The 16,430-nt window shown below is 45.0% G+C and overlaps 1 protein-coding gene across 1 annotated transcript; it reads left to right on the top strand.

Moving 5' to 3' along the window:
• DLL4 (delta like canonical Notch ligand 4) lies at positions 40–10,328 on the top strand. The gene is made up of 8 exons (XM_021402901.1): positions 40–868; positions 1,893–1,953; positions 2,062–2,192; positions 3,558–3,727; positions 4,833–5,052; positions 5,488–6,196; positions 6,945–7,053; positions 8,452–10,328. The coding sequence occupies exons 1-8, from the start codon at positions 637–639 to the stop codon at positions 8,455–8,457; spliced, it is 1,638 nt and encodes a 545-aa protein (XP_021258576.1). The 5' UTR covers positions 40–636; the 3' UTR covers positions 8,458–10,328.

Below are 16,430 nucleotides of genomic sequence, written 5' to 3' on the forward strand. Positions count from 1 at the left end.
CAAACGGTTAACGGCAGCCCGGCCCCGCCGCCCCCGCCTCAGATGTTTATGCGATAATTTCAGGGCCGGCTTTATCCGACCATCAGGAGTTAGTCCCCAAACGATGCCCGTCAGGGGCCGCTTTGATTCTGTCCCGACCTAATCTCCAACACAATTGCGTTTCCTGCGGTTTATTTTTGGCGTGGGAAAGAAAGGAGCTCAGCGGTGAGAAAGCCGCGAGGCTGCCAAAGAGCCCCGGCCGCCTTTTCCTGTATTTTACACCTTTCTCGAATTCCGCCCTTTGGAAAGGAATAATGGCTTTGGGATGTTTTTCTGACAAGAGAGGAAAAGGATATTCCAGCAGCACTTTGAAAGCCCTCAACGCGGAGCCCCCTCGGCCTGGGCTCGCGGCTGCGGGCGCTCCCTCGCACCGACCCCGCTCCATCCCTCGGGGCAGCAGCGCGCTGAGCCCGCTCCGTTCCCACCGAGGCGCTCCATCCCTCCTCGCCGGGGCCAGGGCGGCGCGGTGCCCTGTGGCACACGCGTGGGTTCCCGGGGTGGGCGGTGGACGTGGTGGTTGCGGTGGCGGTGGCTTGATGCGCTACTTGCTGTCCCGCAGGCTCGCAGCCGCCGCCGGAGGAGTGGCTCATCAGCCAGATGGCCATCCAGCGGCCGCTGGCGGTGGGTGAGGTCTGGTCGCAGGATGTGCAGAGCAGCCCGCTGACCCAGCTGCGCTACTCCTACCGCGTTATCTGCAGCGAGAACTACTACGGAGATAGCTGCTCCCGCCTCTGCAAGCGCCGCGACGACCGCTTTGGGCACTATGTCTGCGAGGCGGATGGCAGCCTGACCTGCCTGCCCGGCTGGACCGGCGAGTACTGCACCAAGCGTAAGTGCCGCTCCGTGCCGTACCGCTGGTAGCTGCTGCGCGAGCTCCCTAGGCCCCGCAGCCCGTCAGCATGGCAAGGCTGTGGCTACCTCGCTTCAGTGAGTGCTGAAGGGAGGCCCTCGGTGGGCCGTGCTGCCCCTTGTCCTGCGCATTGCGCAGGCCTGTCCCGCTGGTGTCTTGCACACCTGCTGCAGCTTCCTTAGGCCTTCCTCTTGGCTAATCCAAGCCGTAGCCTTAGACAGGAATGCGGGTCAAGAGGCCTTTGAGGAAAGGCAAACTCCTATGCATCATGGAGCTGTTTGGTAAAAGTACCCAGGGCCTGAAGTGCGTTGTCCCCTGCTGCAAGTGTGTGAGGAGGCCCCATGCTGGATGCAGCATGTTTGCTTGTGGCAACGAAGCGCCGTGCACCTGGTGGAGGCTCGGGCCGTGCTTTCACACTGACCTTTCCACTCTGTGCCAGGAGATAGAAAGAGGCATGCTGAGGACTTTGCCCCGCTGTTGCTGCAGCTGCCAATGCCATGCTGCACTTCTACACGCAGTGAAAAAAGAGCAGAGAAGGGCTTTTGGCTGATATCCCTGAGTCAGTCATACCTATCCCAAGTTACAATGCCAGCAGCTTGCCTGCAGAGGCTTCCACGCTTCTGCTGCCAGCAGTGGGGCAGGTGTTGCGCTGTCGTAGCGGGAATCTTTGCTGTGGGCTCAGGGCCCTACTGGGTTTTTGCGTTCTTTTGCTAGGGCAAGCACAGCCGCTGCCTCTTGCTGCTTTTTGAGGAGAGCTGCAAGAGTTCATGTTTGTTGTGTAAACTGAAAAACTAAGGGGCAGACATTGGCTCTCCCTGTTCACTTCCTCCTGCTCCAGAACTCCCCGTACTGAGAGTTTTTAAAACAAAGTTTTGGAAGCGCAAAGCTGGTTTTCAAAGTATTCTATTTTTAAAGCTGGTATTCCTCTTTTTATAAGTGTATTCTGTAGTGCCACATGTATTTACCTAAACATTTCTGCTTTTTTTTCCTGTCCTTTTTACAGCCATCTGTCTGTCTGGATGTGCCGAACAGAATGGATATTGCACCAAGCCTGGAGAGTGCATGTGAGTAGATGGCAATTGCAATCAGAACTTCAGTTAAAACATCAACTTGTAATAGAAACTTAAACTCTTTTCCATGTCACTAATGTTTTAATTTGACTTTTCTTGTAGCTGTCGTTCTGGTTGGCAAGGCCGCTACTGCGATGAATGCATTCCGCACATAGGCTGCCGCCACGGGACTTGTAAAACGCAATGGCAGTGCATATGTGACGAAGGATGGGGTGGTCTCTTCTGCGATCAAGGTTAGTTCTGAGGGTTGTGCTTAGGCTCTGGGTTGGGTATTCTTCAGTCTGGAACTAAGGAAGGAATCTGATCCAGAATTAAATTCCTGTGTATGGTGTGTGTTGAGAGGCGTCATTTTGTACTGAGGCTGTCTCAGATACCAATTCTTAATTTGTAGTACTTTTGGCTGAAAACAACCAAACCTTTTTGATAGCTGTTGTTTTCAAGAGGAAAAACACCACCTGGGTGAGTGGTGAGTGGGCAAGCTTTCTGCTTTCTCAAGCTAAGTTTAATGTATTCCCTGTACAACGATAACAATTTACTAAACAGTTTCCAGCAGCAGTAAACACCATAATTTGGCCTTCCTTATTTTGCATACAAGGAAGTTAACTCATGTGATAAGTCTGGAGCATGAGAGAAAAATCATGTAAGCAAGAATGAAAAGTACAGGTTCCATTTTAAGGTACAGCAGACCACTTCCACCTATTCAACCCAGTGAATCACTGAACTGTAGCCAGCTGAGCAGTCATGTCCTCAAGGCCATATATGCACTGCTGGCACTGAGATCATTAAGTCCTCAGAGCAAGGCAAGTGTTTTCAAGACTTTTATAGGATTAAGATAGGGAAGCCTGAATGAAGCAGGAAAAGTAGAGGTGCAGATTTTTTTGTTGTTGTTCGTAGTTAACTATTAACCAGTTGTATTTCAGTTTCTCTGGCATTTATAGTGCTTATAAAGATTTTCTACTTATGTCATATGGACTTGTGTGCTTAACCTCTGTCTCAAATTGAAAGGGAAAATAAAAACAGCCATCGAGTTTGGAAGAGTATTTAGACAGTTTAAACTACTAACATTCATAACAACAGAACACAGTAAATAAACAATAAAATATCTCCAGTGTTTGTTTAAATCTCCAAGCCTAAATACTTTTGTTTCCTTCCTGCCTTCCCAGAATGTGCCTTGGAGCACACCTTTTAACAACACAGGGCGAGCTCTTTTACTTTGTGACATATTGTGCACAGAGTGCCTGTAACGCCTTAGAGCGTCTTCCTGAGAAAATATATGGAGTACATTTTCCACTTTAGCATCTACATCCCATTAAAGATAATGGGATTACGCCCACAAAAAAGGGAGAGTATACCAAAGCACTGAGAAAGATAAGTTTCTCAAAATTCAGAGCTCAGTTAGTAGACATGTAAAATTCGTAACAGTCTCAAATATCTGATTAGTATTGGTAATAACCTGGATAAGAATCTCCAGTATTTCTATCGGCAGCAAAATTAAAGACTTCATTTAAAATCCTTTTTTGTTGATCAAGGTGTTTTTGTGTGAATGTCTCTTGCCAGCTGTCAAAAACTCTTTTCTCTAACACCTGGTATCTTTGCAGATCTGAACTACTGCACTCACCACAGACCATGCAAAAACGGAGCAACTTGCATGAACACTGGCCAGGGCAGTTATACGTGTTCATGCAAACCTGGCTTTACCGGTGTTGACTGCGAACATGAGATCAGCGAGTGTGACAGCAATCCCTGTAGGAACGGCGGTAGTTGCACGGTAAGGGCATTTTAAATGTAGTGTCTTTGTGTGAAGCAAGCTCCAGTATAGCTTTTCAGAAGTGGTTTTGTAACAACATAATGGGAATTCGATAGTACACAGGTTCATTACTGACTCTCACAACTATCATTCTGAAGCCTTCCCTGGACGTGTTGGGGGAGGAAGTCTGTTACAGGAGGAGATGTATCATCTAGATTAGAACTGGTCAACTGATCCTTAGGTTTCTGTGGCAGCCATTATGAGATCTTGGCAAGATCCAAGGCTTGTGAGGGAGAGTATCTGTTTTTAAAAAAAAAAAAAAAAAAAATTCCCAAACCAAGGTTCATAAAGTTATGTGCTAAGTCTGTATTTTAATAGGAAGTAAAAGAAAATGTCTGCTTTCTGCTGTGTGACTGTAGCATCAGTTGATACAAGGGCAATCAGATGAAACACTCTGTGGAACATGGTTCCGTATTTTTAGTTTTCTCATGTTTCAGTGTATTTTCAGACTCCATCAATGACTGATCCTACCTGCTGATAATCACTGATAGCTTATAGATATCAGATGTCATCCGATGCATGTTTTGGTTAAAGCTAATGCTCCAAGACCCTAACTCCCTTCTCTCAAGGCCTTGGATATATATTGCTTATAAAGAAGAGACAAGTTTTGTTGTGACTTAAGTGGTGGGACTTCTCCATGGCAAAGCAAAATAACCCCTTAAAAGGCGGGGGGGGGAGGGGGGAGCTCTCATGGAGAGGGTAGATGTCCTGATCACAGCTGTGTAGGTTGGCATATGTCATTCTGCTCTAGAAGGACATTGGGGATCCCATTAGACAGTAGTGGCATTAGTCATGTTTTTGCCTAGTTGTCTCTAGGCTCTCTACAACTGTATGTGCTCTGCTTGTGTAGTTGCATGATTACTCCTATGTGCCAAATACAGCCAGTTCTCAGATCTGTTCCCCACAAACCAGCTTGCAGTTATTTACTCTGCAAATGCCACTTTCGTCACACCCGAGTGTGAGTGAAGCGGGACAGAGCAGCACTTGCTGCTGACCAAAAAGTAGTACACGCACAACTATCGTTTGGTAGCATCAAATAACAATGGCCTAATGTTGTGTTTTGCAGGATATGGAGAATGGTTATCTCTGCGTCTGCCCCCCTGGCTACTATGGAACTCACTGTCAGCACAGTGCTTTGACGTGTATCGATTCTCCGTGCTTCAATGGAGGCACATGCCTGGAAAAAGAACAAGGGACCAGCTACACTTGTGTTTGCCCTTTTGGTTTCACGGGGTCAAACTGCGAAAAAAAAGTAGACAGGTGCACAAGCAACCCATGTGCAAATGGTGAGTCTTTTTTATCAGAAAATCTCACGCCTTCTTCATTTGTTTGTGCTTTTCAGTGCAGAAGTGATAGAAATCCAATCTGACCTCTACACTTCCTCTAATACATTAATCCCTCTCCCTCACTGTATTCCACATCTACCCTAATTTTGGTCTCTTGCGGGGGACTTTCACTGACACTTTCTATGTAAGAAAACAATGCACGAGCTTTATAATGGGATGGGAAAGCATTGTGTACATTAAACCAACATTATTACATCTTTAGAAGTGGCATAGTTCTAAGGGGTGATAGGTAAGCTAGAAGGAAATTTTAGATGTGTGGTTGTTTTGTAAAATAATCTCCCTCTTCTTGGGGTAGTATATAATGCTTACAGGGTGGGAGTGCTTTATGTTTGAGTGAAATACATTGCATTCTGACTTTTTTTTTTACTTCCTCAGATGGTAACTGCTTTTACCTTGGTCAGATTCGTGTGTGTCGTTGTCGGGCTGGTTTCTCTGGTCAGAAGTGTGAGATTAACATCAATGACTGTGCCAGGAACCCATGTTCCAATGGGGGAACTTGTCATGACCTGATCAACGACTACACCTGCACGTGCTTGCCAGGCTATAGCGGCAGGAACTGTGACATCAAAACCAGAGATGAATGTGCTTCTGGGCCATGTGAGAATGGAGGCACATGCTACAGTGGACTTTATAGTGCCAACTTTGTCTGCTACTGTCCTTCTGGCTTCATGGGCAGCCGCTGTGAATTACCAGTTTATTCAGTGCCCATCACACTTCCTCCTAAACCAGTCCCCTGGATTGCTATATCCATGGGAGTGGGGCTGGTGGCTTTGCTCATACTGTTCTGCATGATAGCAATGGTCATCAGGCAGATGAGGATGCACCCACAGCAGGACTTGGAGACAATGAACAATCTGTCTGACTTCCAGAAGGATAATCTCATTCCAGCTTCCCAGCTCAAGAACACCAATAAAAATAAAGACCTCGAAGTGGACTGTGGGCTGGAGAAGTCAAACTACAAACCCAAGAATCATAAACTGGACTATAATCTGGTGAAAGACCTGACGAGTAGAGGGACACAGGAAGATAAATATTACAAAAGTGAAAAGTGTTTAGGAGACAAATCTCCACTCCGACTACACAGGTGAGACTTTAGCCTTCCTTGTAGCCTTTGTAAGCCCCTCACCTTCATACTGGTCTAGAAGCAGATGAGAAAACGGGGAGAAAATACAAAAACGGAGAGAACACACAAAACAAACTAGAGCAAAGGCAGGAATTCCGAACTAAAGTACGGGTGTCATGGCCAAGTATTCTCCATAGCTAAATTAATTGAAAGTTTGTGCACAGTATGCTGGTAATATGGGTGCTGTGAAAAGGGAACAGGAGTGGCTAGTCTAGTGATGAGAGTAAGAAGTATGTTTCCTTCCTCAGTAGATCACAAAGAAGCAACAGTACAGCAAATAGTGATTTAAAAATAAGTATTTTTCTCATTAAGAAGGCAAAATTATTTTCTTACTGAGAAAAAGTTTAGAGTGAAAATAACTATTCTCTTCAAAAAAAAGGGCAGCTATTCATTGGCTCATCTGTATTCTGATGTGCATACTGAAAGACTTGCCTGGGTTCTGCTTGTGACTGTTGTGCACTGAGGGATCTGAGGAGTATCTGACTAAATTGGATGTGGCAGAAATCTAGCAAGACAGTAGCTATTCCTTGCTTCCACTTCCCTAACGTAATGTCCTGCCATAATATAGAACATGTGAAACTTCATCCTTAGCCCTCCCCTCCCACACCTCCACAGCTATCTTGTTCCACAGCTACATATTCATGGTAGCATTTCAGAGTCAGGCATGTTTGCAGTCAAATAACATCTTTTTCTCTCTGCTCTGCTTTAGTGAAAAGCCAGAATGTAGAATATCAGCGATATGTTCTCCAAGGGATTCAATGTACCAGTCGGTCTTTGTGATAACAGAAGAAAGGAATGAGTGTATCATAGCCACAGAGGTAAGTAAGCACACCAATGAACAAACTTAAATTCACAAAGTAGAAGTGGAAAATCCATCCTTTAGAGTTGCACCTGAGAAGGATGCTCTATTTTCAGGGATCTCAGCATACACCTCATATCTTCCCTGGCACACAGGAGCGCCCAAGAAAATAGAACATACAGTAGGAAAAATAAAGAAATAAACAGCTCTGATTTTTATTAAACCAGAGATTCTGTGTTTAGATAAGTCAGTGGGAGATGAAAGCACTGAATATCAGCCCCTAAAAAAAAATTCAGTGTATCATGGGATTATTTCCTCTTATGTAGTCAGCAAAAAAATTGAAATAATAATAGTTCATGGGCCCACTACTGTAAAGCAGTGTGTTTTCTTTTTTTTTTTTTCCCCCATTACTACAACAGATATCTGTGTTCAGTGAAAACAGGCAAAGCTATGGTTTTCCAGAGGAAGATGGAAGGTAGCTGAATGTGTTAGTGGATAGGCAGAACAGCCATTTAGGAAGTATGTAATAAGACATGGAAGGAAATTTCAACTTCTTGGCATTTAAGCTCCAGCTATATATTCATGGCTGTAACAGAATTTAATGCTGTTTCTTAAGTTATCAATAAAACACATTAAATTTTGACATTATTTTGAAAATGCAGAGAACAGTACACAAAAAGGGAGTGTCTAGCAATGAATAAAGACTTTAAAAAGCAACCACTGAAGATCCAGCTGGTTCCAAAAGGATTGCTGACCCTTTAGAGAAAGGCCCAAGGCAAAGTTAAGGGCAATTTATCACAAACCAATAGCTGTCTTTTTCAGCGTAGTCATCTTTTGTGCTAGTTTCATGAAGTCAGATCTGCAGGATTCTGTCTCCCTTGCCAGGGTGGATATCAGATTTCTGCTTGAAGGCAAGCTGGAATATAAGTCAACCAACAATATTAAAAGTTTAAGACTAACAAAGGATTTTCAAAGATATAAATGATAGTTAGACGCTTCGTTCCCATTAGCAGACCCAAACACCGTATCTTCCTTTTGAAGATCTTGCTGACAAAAGCTGGATTTACATCAGGCACCCCCAGAAGAATTTTTAATTTCAGAATGACAGTCCCTGAAACTTTTCTCCAAAGCACACAAGCTATCCAGCTATACCATATGCCATTTACAGAGACATTATATTAAACACCCAGACTTGTAAGATTTATTCTAGACATTCCTTCCCTCACTTCAGGTAGGGAAAGCTACTCATCATACAGATGAGTTGTTTGGCTATTCTCTCTGGATGCAGCCAAAATCAATGCAGTAAACTGCAGTAACGTCTGGCTTGCATTACTTTGGTTTGACATAATTGTAATTTGTTAGTTCTGCTGTACTCTGCTTCCTAGTCATTCATCATATTCTTTTCAAAACCTGACAGGTATAAGACTGAAGATCAGCCCGTTTGCACCTCAGATTTGGTAATGCCAGTAGATGGACGTTCCTGCTGCATTGTTTACAATTCAGAACTGGATTGGACTGTTCTTAATTACATGCAACTTGCTGCTCTCAGGTGGAGGATGGAACTGGGTGAACTGGACAGACTGTGAATTTACTGAAAGATGCAATAGACCTTTTCATTCTTACTGCCCTTGTTTGACATTTGATACCAGAAATCTCACTGGCAATAGAAGAGGAGAGGCAGAGGGAAGAGAGAGAGGTTAAACACATTAACTTTTGATTTGCTTTTGAAAGATACTGAATTCCTCATGGACAGACCCGTGGCTTTCCAGAACTTTGGTATGGAAGGTGCTGGTAGATGAGGAGGCACTTAACTGTCATAGATGTTGCCATGGAAGGTGTGAAGACAGGCACATTGCTATGCAGATAATGGATACAGTAAAATGATGTCTCCACTTTTTTTTTTATGGGTTTAAAAGTGCCTAAAATCTGTCAAGAGAATCTAACAAGCCCAAACAGAGACTTGACTGCTCTTCTTGCAGTTACCTGAACAGTGTTGGGCAGGGATGACTGATACTTCCTGCTACAAGTCCATTTGCATCTCCTCTCTCCTGCTGCATGTACTGGAGACGATTCAAAGGGCAAGAGGAGGAAGGAAAGAAGGAGACTGAATTTACATGCCATCGCATTTGGTGATGCTTTGGAGAACTGACTGACCCAAGCCACAACATGGGACAGAATTTTCCTGGATTTTAAGCATTTGAGAAGGGAAAGATGTGATGATAAGGAATGTTTACTGCCTGTTTGCCATTGATAATGAGGAGAGACATGATCCCAGTCCTATTTAAAGCCTTACATTTGTGTTTAAAAATCAGTCAGCTCCTAGAACCTTGTATGTACTGAACCGTCTCAGCTGTTCTCATGCCCTTTGCACTACCAGCAATTGTGAATAGACATTCTTTTCTTCTTCCTCATTCTCTCCCTCAGCCCCCTTATTACAACACAGATTTGGGAGTTTGTTGTATTTCTGATTTAGGTGCCACCACCTTCTGCAAATAGTCTCAAATTTGCAGCTGTTAATTTCCAAAGGAGAAGCAGCAGAGTCATCCCCCTATTTCTCCATCCGGTTGCAAATCGCCGATTCCGTCCTTCATCCTGGTTCCAAGTGCCCAATATCAAAGCATCCACTGAGATGCCCTCTGCCAAGACAGGTGGAGAATAGAGTCAGAAGGTTTCTAGGCTTGTCCTGTTTCTTTCACACCTGCCCACTGCTACAGGGGGAAGGGGAAGTCTGCCCTAGACAGCAGAGGCCTGCAGAAACTCTCGCTGAGCGTTGAAAGCAATAATATTGGATGTGCCAGGGGAAAGGGCTGTGACAGTAATGAGATGAGACTGCAGGGTGGGGCAGAATGAGGAAGGAGGAAAGAAGATCTCTTTGAAGAAACCTGGATCGTGCCATTTCTTGGACAGCAATATCTCTGCCCTTGTAAATCCCACTGGACTAGCCCACCTACTGCCTTGAACTGTGCAGACAAGATCCCTTTGTAATGTCCACTACTGACCTTCTGCTCTGACCGTGTAGGACCATTTGGAAGATGACCTTCAGAAATCAATAATATGGGTTTTAGTTTGTCTGTTTGTAGTTTATTTTGAAGACTAGTATTTCAGTAATTTAAAAAAATCAGAAGCACTGAACTTTCTACGTTTTATAACATTATTTTGTATATAATGTATATTTATAATCAAAACAGAAGTGTAAATATGTTTATTACTGCTCATGTAATGTTTTTAATGTGATGACAAAGTTTGAATTTTATTTTTTTTTTCCAAGCAATGAAAATACTTTCCTGCTACTGTGGAGTTTATTGTGGTTTGTCCTTTTACACTTCAGGTTCCATGATTTTGTGGCAGCCAAAGTTACCTGCAGCCCCAGAATTGAGCTTGTCTGCTCCTTCCTTGCAGGCAGCCCCACATTTCATTTTGCACACCAGCTGCTGTAGGCACTTTTTATAACTATTGGCTGCTGTCAACAAAGTTGTTCAGCTGAGTAGCGTTCATCTGACAGAAACATTGCTTATACCATGATATATAGTATTTAAATCATACACAATTTAAATGTTAAATATATATTTATGTATATGTTCTCTTGCTATAGAGTGGGATTGAACTGTCAGGAAAGCTACTTCTGCTAATGCTTCCCTCCTTCTCTTCTGTGACAGCTTATGGCATGGAAGATACAGATTTGATCTCATTTCAGGGTACTGGCTTTAGGTTCATACACAGAGCAAGATTTTTTTTTTTTTTAAACTCCCTTTCTGCAAATAGTTTCACTAAGACCCAAGTCTCACCCTGCTCAGCATCTACACTTGCAGAACTGCACCCCTATCTGAGTGGGATTTGTCCTTCGCTCATGGGACCAGAGGGAACTTCAGACCTTTCCCTCCTGCCTTCCCTATGCTACACCAACAGCAGCATCCTCCCCGGGTATCACAGAGTCATCATTCTCCCCAGCCCTTTTGGAGGATGTTTCCATAAGAAGTGTAAAAAACCATGCTTGTACGAGACACTCCCTGCAAGTGTATTAGACTTTGAAACGCATACATTTACAGACAATTAGATCTCCCACCAGATCAGCTAGGTGCAGCGCAGCCAACATCTGAACACACAATAGCAAGAACTGTAAGAACAGGAAACCACTGCTGCTCTATTTAAAAACCAGTTTTCTTTTTTTCTGTTTTTGACAAAATGCCAAAAGAATATCTTAGCATTGGATGCCTTTCTTTTCCAAAATAAAATCTAACCAAAACTTGCTGGTTTAAAAAGCAAAACAAACAAAAAACCAACCTATAGACATTAACAGAACCATAACAACTTAATTTTACTTTCTCATCAAAATACTGTAAATAATGGTTTATAAGGATCCTTCTGAGTGTATTGCTAGGGTTACATAAATGCTGTTTACTTTGGATGGTATTTGTTTCTCCCTCCTAGTTCTTTTCTTGGAGAAATTAACTTTCAAATACCAATCAATTTCCTTGGCTACCATAAAAATAAACTTAAGATGAAACTCAGAAATAAAAAGCCACCTCCCCCTCCCCAAACATTCGCCCTGTAGAGCAAATTATGAAAAACAAGCCATTGACAAAAAGCCGAGCAGATGCTCCCTGCTTGCAGTCCTTCCTCGGCAATGTGAAATAAACCCAACAGATGCCTCTCTTAATTGAGCACATGGATTACATACACACATGCACTCTGTCCTGCTTAAAACAAAACACACAGAAAAAAAATCAAACGGGAAAATAGCCAGAGAACTCTTCCCAAAGCCTAGGCAAGCAGGAATGCTAAGACCAAAAAAGACTCCACTCTTCCTGCTCAAAATGAGACAGGAAACCGTATCTATAGGCAGAAGGGAGTTGAAATCCATTAAAACCCGTGGACCTGATTATGTAGATCCCACAGGGTAAAGCAGGTACAACACATGCCTTTGTGTATCCACACAGGAGAGAAGGGAAAAAAAAAAAAAAAAAAAAAAAGCTTGAGTTTACAAGGAAATCTGTGAATATTTACTGGAGGCTCTACCGCACCACGCAGCTACCAGAATAGATCACAGATCCTACACAGGAAAAACAGGAGCTGTGCCTGCTTCCACACAGGAGGAGATGGAAAGCATATGTGAATCTATGCACGTGTGCACATCCCCAACTCCTTGCCAAAGAAATTACAAGCAAATTAGCTGAATACATATAGTGACCCGGATTTAACCCACATCTCTGGCCAGTTCTCTCACCAGGGCACTGCTCACTGCTTTCCCTTCAGGTGAGCACACACACGTACACTGGGAGGAGCTCTGGCTCCTCCTGGGCTGCCAGGGCTCACCTAGACTGCAGAGACTCTCCCTGAGGGTATGGACGGTGCCAGGACTGTAAATGCACAGACAAACAATGCCTTATAGACTTCTCAGAGCCAACTATGGGTTCTGACCAACTCCTCTTAGGACAATTTGCTCAAACTACGGTGAGATTGTGGATTTGGCTTGAAGACTGCACTTAAAATTGGTTTCCAGATTTAAAAGACTGCACAAATTCACTTAAAAACAATGTGAATAAGCAACAATTACGAGATCAGAATCCTGACTCAGAGAAACTTCGGCGTTCGCTTCTATTATAACTCAACAGAAACTATTTCTCAGCTACAGACAGGGCTCAGTTTCAGGGCCAGGCATTGTTGCACTTTCAGCTCCAGCCCTGCATCTTTTACCTCTGTGAGCAGTTCTCTTATTAGGGGAAAACAGCCGCCGGGATATACCCGTAACTATAGCACCCACTGGTGCTGAGACAACACGCAGCAGCACGGCACTGACAAAACAGCACAGGGCAGGGAGTTTAATTAGCTTAAAAGAGGGATGCTTGCAGAAATTATGCTTGATACAGGACGTGCCCAAAATGGGACACAACGCAAAACACATTTTATCCTGCACAGTACTTGTCCAGCGGCAGCACTCAGCCTTGGGAGAACTGAGGAGAGCCTGAATTAGACACAGTGCAGTTGCAAACAACCAATCCAGCGGATGAAGCAATCTCTGTAAAAACACACTTCAAATACTTGCAATTGCTTCTCAGTCTTTTTTCATTCGCTCATGCTTAGCAAGCCACAAGTAAACCTGTATTACAGCAGCTTAAGAGAAAGTAATCTGTTTGCCTGTCATTCCCTTATCTTGCGTACCTGATCCATGAATACATACCAATTTTACAAAACAGATAAGACACTCCCAGCACATTTTGCTCACAATCCAAATTACAGCTGTGGAGAATTGACATAACTCAGTGGCCCTTTGCCACACTTCACTGTTTTCACAACTATTTTATGGCCTCTCTGGAGAGTCAGCACCAAGCTCTGTTGCCCCGCTCCATGCTCTCTCTGCTAAAGTTTTGCCAGCTCAGCTCCCAGAGCCCGCAGGCAATGACCTGAGGCTCTGCTGGCCAGAGACGTCGAAAGCAGCGAGATTCACCCCCAGACACTCCCACCTGCTCTAACCCTGCTTACTCTGCTCCCAGACCTTGTCTGGGCAGCACTGCGACTCAGTTCCATAAAACCACCCTTCCTCTGCCTCCTCCCTCTGCAGCAGTATCACCACTGCCATCTGCACCCCTTATCCTGTGCAGCTGTGTGGCCCTTTTCTGCAGCACTGCCATCTACCATGCTGCAGATTTAGGACAAGACTCTCTCCAATTCATGTGCATAGAGGAATAATTTAATGCATCAGATCAACTGCTGCATGCATAGCGTTTGGTTCTGGAGACCGATGTATGCTTTCTCTCCTCTTTAAAATCCTAATGGCAAAGCATCACCTTCCCAGAGGTGCTTCCTTCTCCAAGGAGAGCTCGGCTCCCTCCTCCAGTTCACTGTTCAGCTCTTAGGAGACACAATGTAGAAGAGATACAAAGTTGATCTTCAAACTAGGTTCACCCAGCAATCACTGCCACCCAGAGACCTTCTCTGCCTTCCAGGGACCCACCGTGAGCTGCTGGCAGGCTTTGTTCAGTTCTACAAGCTGCTGGAGTACAGCCCTGGGCAGGAAGAAACGGAGGAAAAGTTCAAAAATGCAGGGCAGAGAGCTGGCTGGAAAATACTTCTGCTCCCAGAGCCTCCATCTCAGTATCTTCCTGCGATTAGCATGTGTGTATGAGAGGGGAGACCTGAGAGCTAAGGGCTAAAACCTTCTTTATGTCCTCTATGAGCATTGTCATCTTTCCTCCTCCTAGCTGAGATGGGGATGGTGCTCAGCCTTTCTCTAACCCTGCTCTGCAGGACAGTCCCAAGGTACAGAACAGCACCTTGTTCCCAGCTGTGTTTTGCAAATAGACAGATAAACGAGGAAAGCATGCAGTTTGAGGAGAGATTGTTGGTGATGCTATATTTTATCTGTGCTTTATGGCTTATTTGTTGAGTTGTTGCTGGCTTTATAGCAGTTTGTTGATCATCTCTTAAATAACTGCCAAGAAGGTCATAGAGGCACCACGTTTGTTTTTATATATTAAATTAAACCAACTCATATTAACATCCAAACAGATCTGGTGAGAGTTAGGCTTACAGCTGGAGAGCCCTCACCAGCCAGAACAGGACCTGACCAGTCCTGGCACCATGCAGGAACTCTGACGATCCCGGCACTCAGACGCATGGCTCCCACGACAGTTTGTGAGCAGGGTTGCTGAGGTCAAAACTCCCGGTGCAAATATGAATCATTATGCATTTAAAGTTAATTTTCTATTAACACTGTTTAGTATTTGCCTTACATTTTCTGCTACGGCAGAAAATGCCAAAGCATTTTTGTTTGCGCTTGTTTGTTCTCTGGAAGACTGTCAGCAAAGAAACACAAGAGAATCCGAATAAAATGTATTATGAGAAAAAAACAACAATAACAAAACAACAACAAAAAAAAAACAATAGAAACGTGGTAACTACAGAAGAAATGGCCCTGCTCTAAATCACTTCTTTCAGTTCAGACACCATGTCCTGGTGCTAGCTCTTCAACAGTTTCTCTTCCTCCCACATCTCCTTATACCAGAGCAGCTCTTGTCTTCCTCCAGACCACTTCCTTCATGAAGACATACGCTGATTTTCATTGTAGTGGTGGTATTTAAATTTGGTTGTAAGCTGCTTAGGAGGAAGTTTCTGAAGGTCTCCAAAATACTGGATGTAATTACACTGCAGGACAAGGTTTCTGGAACTCACTTACGTCCCCATAAAAGGTAAAAATGCCTTCTGTAATTACAAAAAGCTGTTTTCCAGTGAGACAGCATGGGAAAAGAATGCTTAAAACAGATACATTTCTTTCCATATGTGATGTTCTACAATCTGGCAACTTCAGCTGATTCAGATTCATGTGGAGCAGGTTCCCCATGCCCTCACTACAGCCATTCAAACACAAAACTTCTAGAGCAGGCCAACCACCCTTCTAGATCAAGCCAAGTGTGCAGAGTTTCTCGAGGGTTCACGGAGAAAGGCAGATACCTTCAGCCCTGCCCCATGGAGAGGCAGCTGTGAAATAACAGGGCAACTCTTGAAGGACCAGCACCATTAACTGACAGCTGATGGCCAAAACGGACTGGGCTGTGCAGGATGCATCTTTACGGCTGCATTTTCAGCTGGACGCTCATCCGCATGTCCTTCAGAGCCCTCCCTTCAGCACCCCTCTGTTCCTGACACACACGATGGAGTTAACGACACCAACGTGCCTCGAGAGGATGTTGTGAAGGTTCATTCATATCTTTCAGATTCCTCGGGAAAAGCAGCTGCGGAAGTGCAAATTATCGTTTACCGTTCCCATCTTATTGTTTAAATAGCAGCTCAGTATAAACACTATCTGGAAAGCAAAACAGCCGTGTGCAAGTGCGCGGGGCCGCATCGCTCCCTCCTGCAGCACCCGCGCTGGAGGAGCGCCTTCCTCGCGTTCGGGCCCAAAGCGGCCGCATTGTGCTTCCATCGCCGCTTCCTGTTTGTCACCTCGTGACATCATTTCCTGCTTCCTGCCCGATTACAGCTGTGCCAACTCTTTTCCTCAGGCCTCGACCAGCTTCCCATCGCCCCCCTTTTCTTCCCAAGCAGAAACACCGCAATAAACACCAGCCCTGGCACAGCTGCACCGTCCCCGTTAACCTCCCCGCTGCCACAGCTGCTAGCAGGGAAACCAAACCACGAGGGGATGGCTGCAACACGCCAACGATGGCCACCACGTAGCTGGCTGTGCCATTGACGCCTCTAGCCAGGCGGCTCCACGTGAGGCTGCCCGCATACTCGCCCCTCGAGGTCGATGGTGTTTGGGGATGAGGTCTGGGGACGGGGCCGGACAGACCTCGTCCCCAGGTCTTACGGCTGCGGCCCCGGCCGGACCAAAGCACAGCTCGCCCCGAGCACCGGCGGCGGTTCCCCGCAGGCCCGGCGCGGCGGGCAGGGTAGAGC

This window comes from Numida meleagris, chromosome 6, assembly GCF_002078875.1.
Source record: "Numida meleagris isolate 19003 breed g44 Domestic line chromosome 6, NumMel1.0, whole genome shotgun sequence".
NCBI lineage: Eukaryota > Metazoa > Chordata > Aves > Galliformes > Numididae > Numida > Numida meleagris.